Source organism: Oryzias latipes, chromosome 8 (assembly GCF_053564925.1).
Source record: "Oryzias latipes strain Hd-rR chromosome 8, Olatipes_Hd-rR_3.1".
Classification (NCBI taxonomy): Eukaryota; Metazoa; Chordata; class Actinopteri; order Beloniformes; family Adrianichthyidae; genus Oryzias; species Oryzias latipes.
The window spans coordinates 22,738,647-22,759,001 of NC_136244.1; the positions used below are offsets into that span (position 1 = coordinate 22,738,647).

Below are 20,355 nucleotides of genomic sequence, written 5' to 3' on the forward strand. Positions count from 1 at the left end.
AGCTCAAATTTTCATTTCTAATTATTTCTTTATCAAACTGAGCTTATATGTTACACAGAAAATACACTGTGTGGGCCACAGCCTCTCTGCTCCATTCTGATGCATCCACTTGTGCAGGACTAGATCCATGTAAGTCAATTAATTGACTTACTAGATTGATTTTCTTACAATGCAACCACGTCAATTTGTTTGAGACAATTTGCTAATCGAATTATGATTGAATACTTGACAAAAAAATAGTTTCAAAAGAAAACTTATATCAATACTAGAAAATACCATTTGGATTGAGGTACGGTAGGTTTATTTTACTGTAACGACCACGTCCATCAAAGCGGACAACACACATATGATGGCAGCAAAAAAATGAACAAGCTATCATTCCAGTCAAATGTGTAGAAACACAGAATTTTGGAAAGACGTGTGACCATACTTTTTCTACCAGAGTAAAATTTTCTAAGAATGATCCCTGTGGATTATTTTCATGTGGAAAAACAAAATTAGGTGAACCATATGCACCTAAAATGTGAATGGATTTACAATTAATTCTTGTTTGTTTGTACACATATTTCATTTACACTTGATTATCTTGCAAGAAACACAAGGAATCTGGAAAACTTCACCTACACTGTCTAGTATACAGGTATTTATCTCTGAGTCCCACTGGTTGAAATTTGAAAAAAAAAAGATCTTCTGGATCCTCTCTCAGCAAAGGGTAGTGGAAGGGGGAGCAGGGTTCCTCCACGCCAGCTCCAGTAGGTTTACATAAAAAAAAAAAAAACAGTTTTCAAACACGTCTCCTTCAATAAAAATAATAAATCAGAGGAAGATTACTTATAAACTACTGTAACTCTGCAGTAACTATGTCTTAGAAAATGATTGGGTTTTTTTTTGGCTAAAAACTGCATAAACATAAATAAAAGACCACTGTTAATGCTTTGAAAATACCTCAAAAGATGATCATAGTGGGTCTCTAAACTCTAAGAAAAATGCCGCAGAAATGTGCTTTTTAAAGGGCAGCATTCTTTGGAACAGCTTCTGGGCACCAATTGGAGACACTGAATCTTCAAATCTTTGACATCTGAGATAAGCTTTTGCAGCCAAACAGAAGAAGTTAATTCCACCACAGTGACTGAAGCAGACAACTTTTCTCCCTTCATTATTTATTCCGTACACCTTCATTTTTCCTCCCATACATCAAAATACCCACATAAATCCAACTCATGGGTCCTATAACATGTGTAAACTCACTTCAAAGTCTCGATAAGCTTGGTCATTGAACGTGTTTCTTCAAAAGTCAGTTGATTCATCAAATGTTGCTACAAATCTGCAACAATTTTCCCAGTAAGTGCATACTTCATAAACATAGCCCCCTAGATGGGCTTGTTTCCCAGTTAATAATGTGCCAAAGTGTGATAAAACAGCTCTTTGACACCCGGCAGAAGGGTGGGGGGATACAACAGTCTGTAACAGAGGCGATGTGGAGTCCAGGGTAAGCCTCCGGTTTGTCAGTGCAAAGATTCCCGCTGCCAGCTCACAGTGTAATTTCAGCAGGTTTACATTCAAAAACAGTTTCCAAACACGTCTCCTTCAATAAGAAAATAAAAAATCAGAATCCAGAAGCCCAACATTCTTTACATTCAGTGTGCTGATGTTTTCACGATGACCCTTTTAGTCAGACAGCCTGCACAAACAGAACATATTTTGATTTTTTTTTTTACAAAATACCTTCATTTTTTTTGTTTAAAAATTAATAGCAATTCATTAGTATAAGGCCCAAAACCGACTCACAAACATATAGTAAAATCAAAAAATCTCCCTCTGACATAGACAGGAACATTTTTTTGTTAACAAATTGCATTATGGACACATTTCACTATGTAGCCCCAAATTGTTCATAAATAAAAAAAATATATATATATATAAATATGACCTTGTACAATCACACAATCAACCAATAAGGTTTTTCATAATTTCATGATCTTTTTGTATATTTATTAGATATTTATCGGTTGTTTGTATGATTGCACAAGGTCATTTTTTTTTATTATGAACAATTTGGGGCTACATTATTCACAAGCTTCAACTTGTGACACTTGGTTTGAATGGATGACTAAATTCTATAGACATGCAGTAAATTCTGCAAAGCCATTTTTTAAAACTCATATCAAATTATTACAATGGATGTAAAACATTATTTTATGGTATTGTTTTTTAAACAAAACATTTCTTAAAAATAGCTAAAGTTCCCCTGGTTTTGTGGAATTTTTTGCTATTTCTTTTGTTCTATTGACATTTTTCTGTTGTCTGTTACAAAATGTATATATATATATATATGTATATATATATTCAGGACATATTTTCTAAAAAATGTGATTGTATCTCTGGAAAATGTTACCTGCTAGGTCATTTAGTCCAAAATCAAGTTTCATACGTTCATTTGACTAGAAATAGTATATAAAAAAGCTGTTTTTGCAGAGAAGGCACTCTTGCTTCTTGACCGATCATGTCACTTTTCATCTGGTGTACAGTCACCCAGATGGAGCCTGAGCACCCCCTTCCTGTGCAACTGCAACAATAGGTTAAACTCAGTTGGCATGGCATGGAACTTGTTTTTTGCCTTTCTGTCATCATAATAGTGGTTCGTCAAGCCTTGGTGGCTGTAAGGGTGAACATCAAAGGGCCAGAATCCATAGAGATGCACCTCTGAGCAGACCTCGAGAGCGATGCTCGCCATCATTATCCCTGTGCTGAGTCGTGGCGACTTTAGGCCCTCGGAGCGCCAGAAGTTGGCCAGATTCTTCAGATACTCGGGGTTGAAGTAGACCGCCCTGGCAGAGCTTTCGAAGTCTTCTAAGGTGTAAAATGCCCTCATAGACAGAGCAGTGTTGTGACCGAAGGAGAAGGCAGGAAGCAGCACCATGGAGTTCCCATAGATGCGCATGGCCTCTGCAAACGGTCGTCGATGTCGCATCAGAGAAAAATACCTGAAATTAAACAGCTTCAATGAAGAAAGATCCGCCACAGACAGTTGATAAGGACAGCAAGAGATTGTTTGTTCGCTGACTTCTCTGTGATGATGCTTGGATTTGCTGTGACAATGTCTGACTTGATGCCAACGTCCTTCTCAAACCCATTTGACAGAGGAGGTAGGTTACATCTAAACAAAAAAATATAAACAAAAACAACAACAAGAACATTTTAAGTTTATATACAATAAAAATAAGTTGTCAACTGAACTAGTTTTTTACCTTCCTCACCTGATAACAAACTGAGCTGAATCAATTGTTTTTCCACAGCTGCTATTGGCCAAAATCCCGCCATTTCCAACAACTGCGCAGGTGTCCCAGGTTTTATTTGGGAAGGGATTTTCCTGGATTCAAAAAAAATACACAAAAGTCATAAGAATTTTGGGTTTTGAATGTCTACTCTACAAAGTTTTTTGCCAAATATTGATTTGGCTCAGGCAAAAACAAAAAAAAAATGTCCAGCTGCCACATTTGGCAACTTCTTTGAAACAGAGCAGACACAACTTTGCTGCTCTGTTCCTCAAACGTAAACTTCAGCGCCTCTCAGCTCAAAACTCTCATGTTGAGCAAACACACTCCTAAAATTAGACTCCTAAAGCAGAACTCAACCCCCAAAAACGAACTTTAGTTTATTTCCTTTAGAGAAATAAAAGAATGACAGCATGACCTTCTTTTTTTCAGTTTTCTTGTTTTATTACAAGAAATTGTATCAATGCAGAAGTAACATAAATGTAGCCATGGATCTAAAGAAGTTTACAGTGACACAGACGTGTAAATACCTTCTGATGCTTATAAAAGTCATCAGTTTCTGAAGGTTAACACAGTTAGTCATCTTTTCCATAAATTTGGTCAATGTACATATTTGACCAAACACAGCAACACCTCACTGCACGTCATCAGTTATAGCATCCCTTTGCTGTCATGATCTGCACACAGCAATAACACTAGGATGGGGTTCCTGTACTGCTGATAAGAAAAAGTAAGCATAGCCTTGTTGATAAGAAATGATATGACCAGTAAAACCGGCTTAATGATTAAACTGCGATGGAGTCGCAGAGGAGTGAAGTGGAGCAAAAAAGTATGAAGGAGTAACAGATTCAGCAAGTTGTTCTACTTCAAAAGTGGACACTTCAACTGTTTGAGACAACATGCAAAAAATGAATCAAGCCAATCACATTGTTGATTGTTGAAGAATTAATTTGTACGATGGTGCAGAAAACAAGTATTTGGTCAATAACAAAACTTCATCTCAATACTTTGTAGCACCCCCAATCCTCGTCTGGATCATTAAGGTGGTCATCCTTAGGCTGGTTTAACCCTTGCGCTATCTTAGATGCCTTACATTGACGTGTTCTCCCTACCATGACAAAGGTGGATAAAGGTGGAAATCATGTAATCCATGGACACAGTGAAGATCACAAATCATTGAAGAAAAAAGGTTCAGCGCACTGTCTACTGGGTCTAGATGACCCAACTCCCAACGTTACAGTGCCTAGGACAGCACAAGGGTTAAGCAGGAGGGCCTGTAGAGCTCTGCAGAATATGAATCCACACAAAGATATTGTGTGTAATCTTTGTTATTGTGATCCCAGATCTCTTCAGATCATTGACCACTTCCCCCATGTAGTTCTGTGCTGTTTCCTCACAATTCTCTTGATCATTTGTTCTCCATCAGGTGAGATTTTCCATGGACCTCCAGGTGGTCAGAGATTGTCAGTGTTTCTTCCATTTTCTAATAACTGATGAAAAAGTTGATCATTTCCCAAGCTGCTGCTCATTGTAGACTGGTTCATCCCAGTCTTGTTCAGGTCCATCTTGTCTCCTATGACAGCTCTTTGGTCGTGGTGGAGAGGTTGCAGTCTGACTGTTTAAGGATACTGACATGAGTTTTTTGTACAAATAACCATTTTGTACGTGTGACATTACTATAAGTAATGAGTCGAGGATAGAAGAGCTTCTTTAAGAAGAAGTAACAGGTCTGAGAGGAAGAATATTCCTCTTTGTTTGCTCCATTGTACAAAGAACCATTTCCTGATCCAGGGCCAACCTTAGAGTGAAAGTTTGATATGTTTCAGTTTGTTGTCATGTTTCATTCACCTATTTGAAAGGTAGCACGTTGAATTAAACTGGGAAATGTTTTTGTTTCAAATCAAATCAAATCAAATGATATAAAATCAAATCAAATCAAATTAAATCGAATCGAATTGAATCAAATCAAACTATATTTATAAAATAGCGCTTCTCATGCATTGCGCAGCTTGAAGCGCTTTAATATTTAAAACAAAAAACTCACAATATTACAGTAAAAACCCAACCCACCCTTCACCTTTCTCACTCCCCTCTGTTAAAACATACGACCCATCACCCCCACGTACAATGAGTAATGACTATGTAACTTCTAAAAGAAATGTAAGAGTTGGTTTCTGCTGTGAGGAAACAGTATTTTGGAATCTCCTCATACCAGGAGTCAGCCTGGCCATAGGAGCATCGCCACAGTTACCCCCCAAACTGGGACAGCAACCGGGTCCACTTCACAGCTGTGAGGCTGCAAAGTTAAACTCCAGCTGCCCCAGCAAGGGCGACAACTGCAGCAACGACCACCGACCAAACCGGCAAGCCCAGGCCGAGGAGATCCAAACAGGAAACACTGGGGCTATAATCATGACAAGATGCTAAAATTAAAGACATAATAAGTATATAAAAACATAAGATTGAGAATAAGATACATAAAATGAAATTAAAAACAATCGTAAAACAATCAAAGGTGAAGGTGCAAGGCAGTAAATCCTGTTCTACTTAAAGAGTTACTTTTCAATAAAGCTACCTGTGAAACGCTTCCTGATCAAAGAGAAAAAGGTCGGCATGAGAAGCTTTTTGTCTCGCTGCCAACCATCGCTACACTGCCAAAAACTGAAATTCATACTTTTACTGTCAGAGTTCATGAAATCAAAATGATGGAAAAAATATATTTATGAATCCAAATTTTTTTACTTAGGAAAAAACAACCAACAACCAACCAACTATATGTCACCGGCTGTGACCGAAAGACGCAGTATTATCTTTGAAACTTATCTTAGATTTTTCTCTCCTGATAGATCAAACTCTTTTTTTATATATCAGCTTCAACCATAAGCAGAAGTAGCCTCAGGAACCTGATTATATTTTTCTCACTTGGACACTAAACAGTTCTAATCTTATCAATCATTTTCAGTGTTTCCATGAAAAAGACACAATTTTAACTCCAACAATTCTCTTTTTTTCCTTCTTTTTATTGTTTTTCAGTTTATAACTGTGCAAAGGTTTGTGAAATGTTTTTGTCAACGTTCGATTTATATAAACTTATTTTACGTTTATGTTCAATTTTGAGTTAAAAACTGTTTGCGCAAATTTAAGAATTCATCCTTTAAATGGCAAACGTTTATAGAATTTTATCAGTTTGGTCTAAAACTTTCCCAAAAAAACTGTTGGTTGTGAGATCATCAACTAACAGTCTTGACTCTTGCTGACCTACTGTATACCCTAACCCTAAAGGCATTAAAATAAGATAAAATAAAGATACTTTATTGATCCCAGCTGGGTAAATTAATTTGTTTTCACAGTAGTCGTTTAAACACATTTTATTCTTTGAGATTTTTTTAATGGGTTTAACACACTCTGATAACTTTGTTTTTCAGCGTTTATACAATACAATTACTATTTTTCCTCCTCATTAAGGTCAAGGAATTTTTGTTTTCTGTTTTTTGTTTTAGTAACTCCCGTCATAGTCTTCCAGGACTTTGCTCTGTTGGTGCCAACCCAGTTTTTATTTTATTTTATTTTTTTACATCTTATAATGTATGCAGCCTGTACTTATTTCTCTGAAATACAGGAAAAAAAGATCTGACGGCACAAGTAGAGATTTCACCTCCGCTCAGAGTGCCTCCAGCCAACAAGAGAAAATCCTGATGTTAAACAGGAACAAAGTTTCAGTGACTTTAAAAAAACATTTCCTTTGGCTTCATCATTCATCATTTGGTCTTTTTTCCGCGATTTTAAAACTGTAAGTGCAGTTTTCTTACTTCTCTAGTAACTTTTCATTACTTTTGTTTCCTGTCATCTTAAAATGTTCCTGTATTTCTGCATATGCAATGAAAAATATTGAATTTTTCTTTGTTTTACAAGGTTTCCAGTTTTTGATGTGTCACTGGAGATGTAACGTTCAAAATACCATCCTGAGCATTTTATAAAAAAACACAAGTGCCATGAAAAATCAAAATGAAAAGAACTAAAGAAATATGATTTGAAGACAGAACAATTTCTCCAAATTTGGCAAATTTTGGCTAATGTCAAAGGCCAGGGGTGAAGGCGAATCTGAGCTTTAAAGGCACAATAATTAAGGAGCAGTGTTATAATCTGTTTTCTTATTAGGTTGAAGAACTTAAAAGTAAATATTCCATTATGTTCTTTGCTTAAACAAAATGTGCTCGACTGCATGATTATGTGAGATGGTCTTCATGTTGGTCTAAAATAGGGTGGCTTTTAGAAAATCTGTCACGTTTGCTGTAACCGTGAGAGTCGTGTGTGTTGAAGCAGCTGGTGAGATCATTTTGATTAGCTGTTCAGCCTCACAGCAAGTCAAGCAAAACTGTTTTTGCATTTCTAAAATTTTCTATTTAGAAATGATTTAAAAAGAAATTAGAGTAATGTTTAAAAATCAATATTTTTTACTTTAATCATCATTCAAAGGAATCCATTTTTGCACAAATCCTTCAACTTATCAATTGTCTGCTCATACTAACCAGCCCTTTTCCAAACTGGTTCCCACCTACTCTTTTTCTTATTCTTAATTAAATCATCAAAATACAAGTTATTCTGTCAGATGACAGCTTCACTTTTGCTTTTCTTAACTTGCAAGGAAAAGGAGTGTTTAAGGAAACATTTTTTTTTACTTTCTTGTGTGCAAGTCACTGTGACTTTAGGAAAACATTGGTTATCTTAGTAATTTGAATTTTTAAATTTTTACTTTATGTTTTTCTTTTTCATGATTTGCAGGTGGTTTATTTTTTTTCAGCCCAAAGAAAAATCAAACAGATGATGGTAGTTCTTTTTTATTCATGTTTTTTTCCCCTAAAATACACAATAAGATAGAAATTTCTAAAACAAAATCTTTGTTACTAAAAATACTTATATTTAAAGGGCTAAAGCATTTGAGCTACACATTTAGTTAAATTGTAATTGTAAAATAAGCTTACACAATGCTCAACAATGTCTATTTTCAAATTCCTTAATATAGAGTGGTACGATCCACTTCCCTACATTTTAAAGCAATTTGGCTTTACCAGAGTAAAGCCAATAAAAGTATGAAGGACACCTCTGAAGTGGGAAACCTGAGTGTTTTTATATACAATTTCTGGCATAGACTACACATAAAATGCACACTTTTTTATAGATATTAATGTGATGTAAAGCTGCTTCTTTATCAAAATTACTGTATTATAGTTCATTTTCTGTCAAATAGCTATCAGCCTCATAGTTTGAAGCCCCTGAGTGATGCATGAGACAGCAATAGATATTCCTTGACTTTCAAAAATGTAGAACTAAATAAAAATACTTTACTCTGTCTGAAGAAATACGAGTAAAATGTCATAAATCAGACCATAAAGACCCCCGTAACATGTGCTCGGTGAAACACTGGTGTAACTGCTTGGAAACAGTTAAATCAAGGTAAAAGCTGTAACTCCTTGTAGCGACATTAAAAAACAGCTTCTGTATTTTTTTATTTCTGTATTTATGCTCATAATCGCCAATGCAATAAGTTTTGTTTACATGGCTTCACGTTACCCTAGCAACAATCGAAGCACAAAAATCCAAACTTCCTTCACCGCCGTTCTGATGGGAACAAAGGCAGTCTCACACCAGAAATACAAAGGCTGACTCACAAACCTTAACAGACTGAGAAAGTTAGTGAATGGGTGTTGACAAAGAGCTGGATCTGCATGATTTCTTTATAAATATTTATCAATGGAGGATCTATTTAGTAAAACTTCTAGTATGTGTAATGCCTTCTAGAAAATTGATAAACAGACAATCATTCATATAATCATTGTTCAATATTCCTAATTTTATAATCATTTAACAAAAGAAACTGAAGTTAAATTGAAACTGCAGCTTGTTTTATATAGAAAACAAAATATTTGTGATTTGCATGATATAGCATAAAAGTCCCTCAGCTGAGTCAGTGCACATAAAGTTATCTCTGGTCAGTATATGCTAGAAACAAGCCTTAAACATGAAGGGGCATGTTTTACTGATTCAAGATTAAAGTTGCAAGTGCACCGGCGATCACAATATTTATGCAATGCATTTTAAATTACCTTTTTATTAGGAAAATACTGCACTTTTTTTTATAAAAGTCAAAGTTGATTAAAATAAGATTTTAGCCAATTATTTTTTGTAAAATGTTTGACATGGTTCTCTTAACCTGGGGATTGGACTGAAATTACCCAATCTTTGAGCTTTACAGATTGTAAACTTTATTTTCCATTAGTTTTAGAATTTTTAAAGAGGACCTCCAGTTAAAGACCCACTCCGATGAAACTTTGTTTTTATTAATTGAACATGTTCTTGTGGCTTTTTTCTGATCATGGAGGACCTGTATGTAGAAAACTTAAGATCAAAATTTCATTTTTCTAAGTATTGCTTTATTCAAATCGTTGTGAATCAGGAGTAGATTAAAAATTGCTGACGGAAACAGAGCGTTTTTGTGATGTAGAAAATACGCTGGGAGGGCCACGTGTAACAAGCTTGCCACTGGGAACACTTTTACAATAGATCAAAAGAATATTGAAGTGTGATCATAAAAGTACATTAGTGCCGGCTGCAAGCCAGTAGATTCAGTTAAAGATGTGTTCTTTCATTGTGACCCAGAGATAAAGCAACAAGTTTTAGTGATGTCCCAGCTTAATGATTCCCTGATTACTTACATCAGTTCAAATAAACCTGAAGTAATAGTTTAGAAACCAACAAAAGGAAGGAAGAAAGGAGGAGCCGACCTTGATAAAGGTGTTGAAAACCTCTGCGTTCACCACCAGAGTCCTCTTCCTCTCCGCATCGTAAACAAGCTTGGTTCCCTGCGGCGTGTTGGCCTGGGTGATGATGGCCTTTTCAAGTCCATGACACTTGCTGTTGAGCTGAGACCTAAAACACCGCAGACACTCAAACTGAAAGAGGGATATACTGTCCAAAGATAGTGGGAAAAGCCTTTCTGATGAAAACTTGTGTTTCTTTTGGTTCTCGAATGCACCCTTACGCGGATTACTACAAAATCCAAATGAAAAATGGATGTTTGACCATAGAAGTTGATCTAAAAGAAGACTGTTCCCATTCTTATTTTCTCATATTTAGCTGGGTGATCCTTTTGTCTATAAGAAGATGACATGGTCAATGTTAGCGTGGTTTGACCACCGCAGTCACAATTTTGCTGTTTTCTTTTAAAGTTTCAGGACTGGCCTAAAGATAATGCTTCAGATCAGACGGCCATGTGAGTCCCATGAGGTTTTAGCGTTTTGCATGGGACACACAAGAGTTATGGTATTTACAGCCTGGAGGTGTATAATAACCATGCAAGACAAAGAGAGGCTTTCTGTTACCTGAACTGATGGTAGTTGTCCTCCTGCTTCTTCCAGGGCTCAGAATACAGCTCTAAAGCTTTCATGATGTTCTCACTGTGACCCAAACATGGAAATGTACCAATTATTAAATTGTTTTACACAAGAGGAGGTTACTAAATGAAATAAGCTGGAGGTGGTGTGTTCTCACTCGCAGTTTTTGCAGGGGTCTGGCAACTTCGGAGGGCTTTTCTTCTGAGGAGGCAGGGGTGGATGTACATTACTAAAAAAAAAAGAAGAAGAAACAGCCGGAAGTGACATAAGAAGCAGGTATAGACTGTGAACGCTCTTCTTCCTAACACATGAAATAACATGATGGGCCACATTTGGCCTTGAGTTTGACACATGTGATATGGGCCCTTTAATAAATATGTACAAATCATCTACTACCACAATTAGTTCTACTAATAAGAAGAAGAAGAAAAAGAAGAATAAAACTGCCCTCATCAGAAACGCCTGCTTCAAAGCAGTCACTTGCTAACAAGTCTATTTAAGTCTTGGTAACTGCCACACATGACATTTCAGACAGGTTCACTCAGCACATTATATAGCCTAAAAGCAAGTTCTATTTGACACCTAGTCATTCCTGGATTGTTTCATGTTTAAAATGATGCCACGAACATTACAAGGACAGAGACGGGTTTGAAGCAGTACTTTATGAAAAAATGATGATTGGAACCATTGATAACCAGACCATCCAGTCAAACAAGAAAGCAGTCATTATGATAGAGGGAACAAAAATGATGGATGTTCAAGACATATACCAAGGAGCTGTGCTTTACTGATGGGGATACTTTATGTTCGGAATCTGAGCAAAGAAACTTAAATGCACTTTTGATGGATTTCATAAGTTGTTATTTGGCTTTGATGGCCAGAAACCCAGTGCAAAAGTAATGAGCGCCTAGAACAGGACCATTTTTTAATACTACAGATGGTTTACCAATGAAAAGGCAACCATGTTGTTGATGTTGTGCAGTTCCAAATGTTACCGAAATATTTGTTTTCAGTCAAAAGGTTTTAAAATGTCTTTACATCCAGGAATGTGTGAAATGTTAATTTTTTTTAAAACAAAAGTATATTTAAAAGGCAGAGTTTTAACTCATGTAACACATTTGGTACTCCAGTTTAACATTGAAGCAAATAGCTTTGTTTAAACCTAAATGTCACTGTTCAATTTAAAAATTGTGAGCATTTAGGGGCAGAGCTTTTATTTTGTAGGGGGATTTTATATTTTGCGCTGAAATTAAACATTTAAATGCCAAGCACTCATGTTGTCAGGTAATTTATTGTATTAATGCCATAAAAAAAGCTATTGAAAATCAAAAACTTGACTTCATCATTATTGTATAAAATTTAATACAACAAAAACGTATTTCAGCTAAATTAAAAAACTAGTTGAAACTATGTTTTTAAATCAGCGGTCAACTTAAAAAGGTGTGATTATCCTGTTAAATTATATTTTGGTGGTAACAGAAGATACTCAATACTGTAAAAGGAAATCTAATTCTCGCAACTCAACTTTCATTTTTAGTTGAACTTAATTTTTAAATTGTTTTACACAAGAGGAGGTTACTAAACTAAAAAAGCTGCTGGTGGTGTGTTTTCACTCGCAATTTTTGCAGGGGTCAGGCAACTTTCGGAGCTTTTCTTCTGAGGAGGCAGAAGTGGATGTACATTACACGAAGAAATACAAATAAAAAAGAAGAAACAGACGGAAGTGACATAAGAAGCAGGTATTGACTGTAAACGCTCTTCGTCCTAACATGTAAGATATTTTGAATACTTTATTTAAATAACTTTGTCTGCATCAATAGATATTCATTTCCTGTAGGTATTGTTTTGCACGCAAGCTGGTTATATTTCAGCAACGCACAGACTGTGGTAGGACTTTCTTTGGATGTGCTTCCTCTTCCTGTTTTAGATCTCTTGAGGACCAGAACCTAACAATGCAGACGAAACAGAGTCAGGTAGGACAAAAAATAGAATGTAAAATTTAAAGAATCCATAAAAAGTTGAAATCAGTCTTTTGTTAAGTGAAAATCTTTGCTATTTTTTTTATTTTGAGGCCACAAGTCTTTGCATTTTTAATGGCATGTGCTGTATGGAGGATAAATAAACATTTTTCATGACATTGTTCTGTTTTCATATGCTTTTGTTGATGCTGGACCACCGCGTTCGCTCTTTTCACAGCTCTTCTCAGTTTGATGACAGTTTTATCTACTATTATTCATAGCTGGGCTCAAACTGACATGCATGACAGAATAGAATGAAAACACAGTGTTTTGGCTGCCGCTGTGCTTCACGGCATGTTTTAGTCTATCATTTCTCTTTCATGAAGTGCTGGGGAGGGTGTGTGTGTCTCTGTGGTGTGATAACAAACAGAGACTCCAAACTGCTCAAAAAGACGTATTCGAAACTGCATCTGTAATTGCAGCAAAGCAGACATTTTTCAGGAGGGAACTTACTTGCTGTCCACCATGTACCAGCCCAGACTGGTCAGCAGGCTCCCCACAAAGAGAAAAGTAATCATCATGGAAAAGAGTTCGTTTAAGGGATGTCTCTTCATGCCCCTGGTTCGGCCCCTGACCTTGGGTTTTCCTGTCTGCCCTCCTCACAGCCCTGGTTCTCTGTCTGTGCTGCTGGCTGGGAGTTCAGATTTCACCTCCCCTCTTCTTCACTCTGACACCAGCGTGCTGCTCTCTGGTCCTTTGCTTTTACTTCATTCCGTCTTGTTCTGACGTCGTTTCAGTCCTCTCCCTAGGAATAGTGAGGCCAAGCTTTCTGAGTCATTCTTTCTGTTCAGACAAGCCCTGACTCCCCTACTCCCCCCACAAACCAGTTCTCTTCCTGCTTGGATCAACAGCAGCTGATCTCAAACCTGAACCAATCCTCCTCCAGCAGGCCCATCTTCACCTCTTGCGTTTCTTTTCATCACGTGGTCACAAACTCCCCAGCTCTGCTTATCACCGCGGTCCAACGCCTGAAGCCCTTCCTGCTCTCCGCCCCATGACTGAGCCCCAGCCCTCTTTCTGTCTGCTCTGCCCTCCCTCTGCAGCTCCAGTCCTCCGCCCACATCCCCCCCTGAGCCCCTCTTTCCTCTGCTCTAAAAGCAGGCCGTAACATGAGTGGCCTGTATGGAATGAGCCCCCAGTTTGTCTCTGAGCTTGAGTGTGTCAGAAAGCATGTTTGAACCGGTTCAAACCAATGGCAGCTCGAGGCTTCCTGCACAATCTGAGAAGCCCCGGTCTTCTATTGTCTCTGAGACACACAGACTCTTCTCCTCCAACTTGTCAGCTGTATTCGTCCGTTTAACAAAAAGTGTGTAAAATTGGAGAGGTCTTTTGAATAAATCTAATTCCCAAAACCTGGAACCACAAGACCTCTGCTGCAGCAGAACTGTGTAATTACCGGTATGAAGCCCATGGAGATGACTATTGTTGTCATATTGGGCTATATAAATGAAATTGAATTGAATTGAGGCACGAGTGGAAAAGATCCAGGAGGAAATGTCATAACACAACTCTCCAACATGTGGTTTGCCTTTTTAAACAAGCGCGCTGAGATACATGGACACTTCTGCGTGCAGTTCCACTGGAAAACTCCTCCTCGCTGTGCTCGGTTGGTGCAATAATGCCACATTGACTGCATGCTGAGCAGGCGAAGCCGTGCCCCAGCAACTCACCATCCTGCACCAAAAATCCCAACAAAAGCCGCCCATGGGAAGTTTCAGGTTTTGCCAACAATTTGGGGGTTCACAGGAAAACTCCCAGGAAACATTTGAAGGTGCATCTAGAAGAAGGAAATAATTGAAACCAAATAAATCTGGCTATTAAAAGGAAATGGAAGCAACAAGTTAAACCCAAAAGGAACACACTTTAATATAATCATAGCAGGAGGGTACAAGAGGAAATCAAACATTTGCATAACCTGACGTGTATCAAAAACCACCAGAATGTGTAGAAGAATTCAAAAACGCTTCAGGCAAAGCTCTAGCAAAACTGTGAGACAAAAAAAAAACGGCGTAGAGGAAGTGCAGTGGTAAAATTTCATGTGACTTGTTTCTATGTCGAGCTTTTTTTTAACTGAGCGTTTGTTAATCTGCCCTGATGCCCACACATTTAAGCAGAAATAATTTCCCTATCAGTCTCACTTTCTTCCAGAGACTATTTGCTGAAAAAACAAAAACATTAAAGCCATATGAGTTATTTACCTAGATTAGAGGACTTCTAGATATGCAGCTGTAGCAGTTGGAAGATAGCAAATTAAATCAATATTTGTTGAAAAAGTAAATTCATTTTACTTTAATTTCTTACTGTTCTGCCTGAACATTGTTTAAGTTCGGCCTCTTTTTTTGACAAGTCTGAAAGCAGCATCCCTCGTGCACAGACGAGCGGATGCACAAGAGGCCTTTTCACCATCTAACATTAAAGGAACTGAAGTTTCACTATACCAGGCAAACTTCCTGTCGTTCTTCGTGATGCAAGTCCTCCTGCAAAGAAGCTGTTCTGTCTTGAGCCTTGTGATGCAACTGAAGCAGGAAATGTGGCATTAAGAGGAACATTTTTCTCTGTGCTCAGCATCAATGTTAGGCATCTTACTTTAAAAATAATCAGTTATTGTTACTGGTTACATCTCCCAAAAAGTAATTGAATTGGTAACTTATTCACTGCATCTTAAAAGTAATTAGTTACTTGGCAAGGTGACTCTTACCATATGTGTTTGTTAAAATATGTTCATTTGGATAAAAAATAAACATAGAGGTTTTCCAACGATTCCTGTTGATGGTTTTGCTACTTTTCTATTTTTCCTCTGTTATTGTGTCTGAATCAGTTTTATTTATTTAAGCTAAAATTAGGAAACATGCAATACGTTGATATGTGATGGCTCCTGGAGTAGGTTTTGAGGATTCATTGATATGGCAGTGTTTTTATGTTATAATTCTGATGAATAAATATTTACATTTCTACACTTCAGTCCTCTCTCTGTTATAATTAAACAGCATAGAACTATATACTAGAATACTGGAAGTTTCACTTTTAGCAAATTATTGCACTTGAATTATTTGGGGCAGCTTAGGAAATATATTAAATTTATTGCCGTATTTCGACAGAAATATATGACTGGAGTCACTTTGCTGAGTAACTAAGTTACAAACTCAAATATTTTTTGGGCGATGTAACAAGTACTAATATTAGTAATAACTAATCACTTTTAAAAGTAAGATCACCAACACTGGTTGACTTCGCCACATTTTTTTGGCTGCACAGGGAGGTGTGATAAAGCCTGAAGGGGACAATTACATGATTATGTGACTGAGTTATACCCAGTACATTCCACAGCTGCTCACCGTTGAACCAGATACCTTCATGTCCGTGTGAACTCTTCCCAACACGCTCTGTCACATAACTAAAACACAGAGCAAACATGTTAGGGAACCAAAAAGGACGCAGCAAAGTCTAGACCGGTTTCAAGGCTCCAGAATGATTCCCTTGTGGTACTAATGCATAATTCATACTTCCTGCACTAACTGTAATGGAAATGAGAACCCTCCATGTAAAAATTATTATAAATTAACGTCTGGAGTAAAGCAGATTGGTTTTGTTCATGTATGATAGACAAACAGAATATAAAATGTAAAGAGAGAAAACAAGCTGTAAACTGGATGAAAACTATCCACAGATTCCCTAATCTTTATCTCCTAAACCTCAACACTGAAAGAAATCTGGAGCACTGCATGTTTAGAGGTCACTCGGTTTAGGTTGACACATGAACATTACCAGCTTTAGATGCATAATGTAAAAAAAACAGAGGAGGCAGGTGTACCTTTATGTTTTGTCTTAAAAACTGTAAAGAACTTTATTTCTTTATTTTTAATTTAACATACCAGCCGCAACCACAAGATGGCACCAAACCTATAGATGTTTATTGTGTACCAAAACTGAATGGGATCTTTTGTTTGATAACCTGAGGCTGTACGTCACGATATGACCCAAAAAATATCCAATTTTATCACACCAAATTCGTTTTCCGATTTTATTCCGCCTCTCTTTTTTTAACTAAAGTGGCAAATGACAGATTATAACTAACAAAAACTTATTTATTTTCACATCTCTTTTTGTAGTTGACTTGAATTGAAGTAAATATATATGATAGGTGTTTTGGGAGCTGCTGAAAACTTCAGCACCTTGTAAAGAGAAACACTTCTTGGACTTGACAGCCTCGGTTTCAGGTGTTAAAGCAAATTGATCATACTCCCACTTTTCAGTAGCAACAGCCTTCAAACTGATTTGATGCTGCGAGTCTGAACTGTCTCAAAACTGAACCAGTTCCATAGAACTGTTTTAGAAACAAGCCCTTGCTTAATAGTAACCACTTTCACGTCTGCGCACAATGCTGGGAAAATAAAATCTAGCTTTAACCCAAAAGAAATCTTCTTAAATCAATTTATCGCCCAGCTCTACGATTATCTGAAAACATATTTATAAAGGACTGTTTTTGCTGCGTTGATCTTATATACACTGATCAAAACGCTCAAGTTAACGCCGACTATTTAACTTAAATTTGTGGAATTCTATAGCCAATCAAATAAAAACTAAACCTAATGATGCCACATAAGTGTGTAAAGGAGTCAAAAAACAAGTCGGAGAGCCTGTTTGTGTCTTTATGTACACTTTTATTGTCAGCCCTTCACAGGAGGCTTCAAAGGCAGAGCCAGATCACTTCTTGACCTCCTCCTCCTTGGACAAGTTCTTGATGATCTCCTCCTTCTTGGCCAGGAGTCGCTCCTCTCTGCGCTTGCGGGCCTCTTTCGTCTTGGTTCGGCGAGCCTCCGCCTGGTCACTGCGCGACAGAACAAGAGTTCATCCAACATGCACACATCACAGAGCATCCTGCCTCTTCTTCAAGACCCACTCAGATGAAGGTAATTTTTTTTAACATGTTCTTATGGCATTTTTTGTGGCAAAATTGCAAATCTAAGTATTTCTTTATACAAGTTGATGTGAATCGGGAGCGGGCGAAAAAGGCCGTTTGTAAAAAAAAAAAAAAAAAAACTCATTTGTGAGGTCGAAAATATGCTGGGTGGGACACAAGCTCACTCCAAAACGGGAAGAGGGGGCGGGGTTGCTCTGTGCTAATGGTCCCCACCCACAGCTGAGAGGCGAATTTCTAATGAACTACTGCCACACTCTGCAGAAACGATGTACACAGGTTTTATGATATTTGCCTTAAAACTGCATAATCAGAATTAAAAGACCACTGGGAAGGAATTTACAAAAGATCCGAGTGGTACTTTTATCCTCATTTAAACATCAGATGCCATCAAAACAAACCAAAAGGGTCTAATATCTTAACTCTTATTCATTTTTTAAAGTGCCAGCTGTCTATTTCAGATGTCTGCACTGTATTGAAAACTTACGCCAGGAGCTTCTTGCGGGCTTTATCGGCCTTCAGCTTGTGAATGTGCTCCATAAGGATGCGCTTGTTCTTGAAGACGTTTCCCTTGGCCCTCAGGTAAAGGCTGTGGTACCTGAGACAGCAGGAGAGTAAACATACATTGAATGAATCCTCAAAAAGCTCCAAAGAGTATCGTGGGCTGAGTTTTATTGATTTAAGGTTTTCCCAAAAAAACAACAGCTCAATTGTCTTAAATTGAATAAAACATTGGCGCTTGGGGTGCAAAACCGCTGGATAAACAGACATCAGGTCTTTAACGTACATGTGCCTGTCGATTTTCTTTGACTCCCTGTAGCGGCGCAGCAAACGACGCAGGATCCTCATGCGGCGCATCCAGGACAGCTTCTCTGGCATGCGGGCGTTGGCCGTACCCTTTCTTTTACCTAATCAAAAGATTCAAGAGCATTTTGTCAGTGAACCGGCGACGGGCTCGTTTGAAGTTTCAACAGTTTTGTGGTTCTTCCGTGTCAGGAAGTCCTCCTTTCACCGTGACCCTCAACTCCAGCATACCGGTGCCCATGTGTCTTCCCTTGCGACGTGCCAGCGTGTTCTTGCGGCAGCGCGCTCGGGAGTGGACTGTAACGGGTTTCCGAATGATGAGGCCATCCTTCACCAGTTTCCGGATCTGCTGGCCTGCAATATGAACAAAAGTGAGTTACAGAAACTGGACCTGAAACACTAAAATCTAGAGAATGTGGGGTAAATACAAGACCAAGGATTAAGCAAACATTTGTTTTTACATCCATCTTACTTCAGATGAGTCTATGAAGTTTAGCATGAAATCACAGCCCTGAAACTACAAAAACACAGCTGCTTTTGGTCGGCTCCTTTAAAAGCTTACGGGAGTTGGCGTTGGCTATCTCATTGGTTTCATTGGGGTCCAGCCAGACCTTCTTCTTGCCGCAGCGCAGGACGCTGGAGGCCAGCCTCTTCTGGAGCCTGAGCATGCTGCAAAGAAAGCTCCGATTCAGGACTTAAAATTCACAATATGCTTTCCACGGTTATTTAAAGATCAACACAGATGGATGGCTGCTAGCTACGAAGCTAGCTACCGGCTAGCGGGATGCCAACATGGCCTTTCCGTCAGCTACATCGTGCTCCTCAAGAATCAGGTTTATTTGCGTGTTACGGGCTCTGAATAATTACGTGAAGTGTAAACACTTATTAGGGGAAAATTCACGTTTCACATGAGGGTTACAAATTCACAGGCAGTCCACTCTGACAGCTGAATTGTTGCTTTAATTGAGCACCAAACAACAATCCTACCTCATGGCTGCTACTTCAACGGGAAAAGGAACGCTGAACAGGCAGACCAGAGGGTACCATTTTGGGGGGAGGCCATTTGCTATGAAATTAACATTTAGGCACCACCAACAGGCTAAATTCCCAAATAGAGAAACAAAGTGTCGGTAAAATATTAAAAAGACAAACCCTCGGATGAATGATAAAAAACCGGAACTGATTTTTACGGATTACTTCTACAGCCGTCAACCCCCCCACCCTAATAATGGTACCAACCAAAACGGTGCATTATGGGTGCACCATCATTCTGCTGTTTAAACACAAGAGTGCAGTGTTGAGGCCAGACACAAATACTTTATTTGAAATAACAATGTACTTACATTGGAGTTTGGTTTTGAAGCAAGTAATTTTGAGTACAAAATAGCCAACTATGAATATTTAACTTGCACGAATTCGTTCCATTTTATGAATAAAAAAACGCACATTTATTGTAAAATGCAACATCCTCTGATTGTTGCAAATTGATTGATTGTACAATTAGAGTAGCATCAGCGACATTAATTGTGAACTAGGATATTTTGCACAGAGTGATAAAGCAGCACTTACGGTAGCACATAAACCTGTGTATTTTGAAACTTGAGTTTTTTTTTTTTATCTCTTATCTCATGAAAAAAGTAAATTAGCACATTCAGTAATACTAGTTAAATATTTAAATAATTTCTGCATAAACTCTTTAAAACGTGGTCAGTAGTACTGATTAAAATATCACTATTTTTAACATGAAAAATGCAACAATAATGTTTTTTAATCTGCACATCGATAGTTGTTTACAGTTTGCCTCATTTTAATGTTGACCTTGTTTGGTTTGCAAAAATCAAATTAATATACTTTACCTTTTCCTTCGCAACATTATAGTTTTATCAATACATCTGTTTGATAATTTACATTTTTTTATGCAAAACATGGGGTGCTACATTTGACATGAA

General features: G+C 37.7%; 2 protein-coding genes across 3 annotated transcripts; both read right to left on the reverse strand.

Moving 5' to 3' along the window:
- Positions 1 to 1,143: 1,143 nt before the first annotated feature.
- Positions 1,144 to 13,633, reverse strand: st8sia6 (ST8 alpha-N-acetyl-neuraminide alpha-2,8-sialyltransferase 6). Of its 2 annotated transcripts, XM_020704952.3 has the most exons (8): positions 13,509 to 13,633; positions 13,138 to 13,429; positions 10,824 to 10,895; positions 10,655 to 10,729; positions 10,058 to 10,202; positions 3,258 to 3,370; positions 3,065 to 3,157; positions 1,144 to 2,984 (listed from the first exon to the last, which is right to left on the reverse strand). In XM_020704952.3, exons 2-8 carry the CDS (start codon positions 13,236 to 13,238, stop codon positions 2,507 to 2,509), a joined length of 1,077 nt encoding a protein of 358 aa, XP_020560611.1. In that variant the 5' UTR covers positions 13,239 to 13,429; positions 13,509 to 13,633; the 3' UTR covers positions 1,144 to 2,506. The 2 variants fall into 2 exon arrangements, with proteins under 2 accessions (XP_020560611.1, NP_001098375.1); NM_001104905.1 differs by lacking the exon at positions 13,509 to 13,633 and having other exon boundaries at positions 2,507 to 2,984; positions 13,138 to 13,238.
- Positions 13,634 to 17,324: 3,691 nt separating this feature from the next.
- rpl19 (ribosomal protein L19) lies at positions 17,325 to 19,637 on the reverse strand. The gene is made up of 6 exons (XM_004071268.5): positions 19,394 to 19,637; positions 18,969 to 19,075; positions 18,638 to 18,760; positions 18,390 to 18,510; positions 18,090 to 18,200; positions 17,325 to 17,512 (listed from the first exon to the last, which is right to left on the reverse strand). The coding sequence occupies exons 1-6, from the start codon at positions 19,396 to 19,398 to the stop codon at positions 17,389 to 17,391; spliced, it is 591 nt and encodes a 196-aa protein (XP_004071316.3). The 5' UTR covers positions 19,399 to 19,637; the 3' UTR covers positions 17,325 to 17,388.
- Between the last annotated feature and the right edge of the window lie 718 nt (positions 19,638 to 20,355).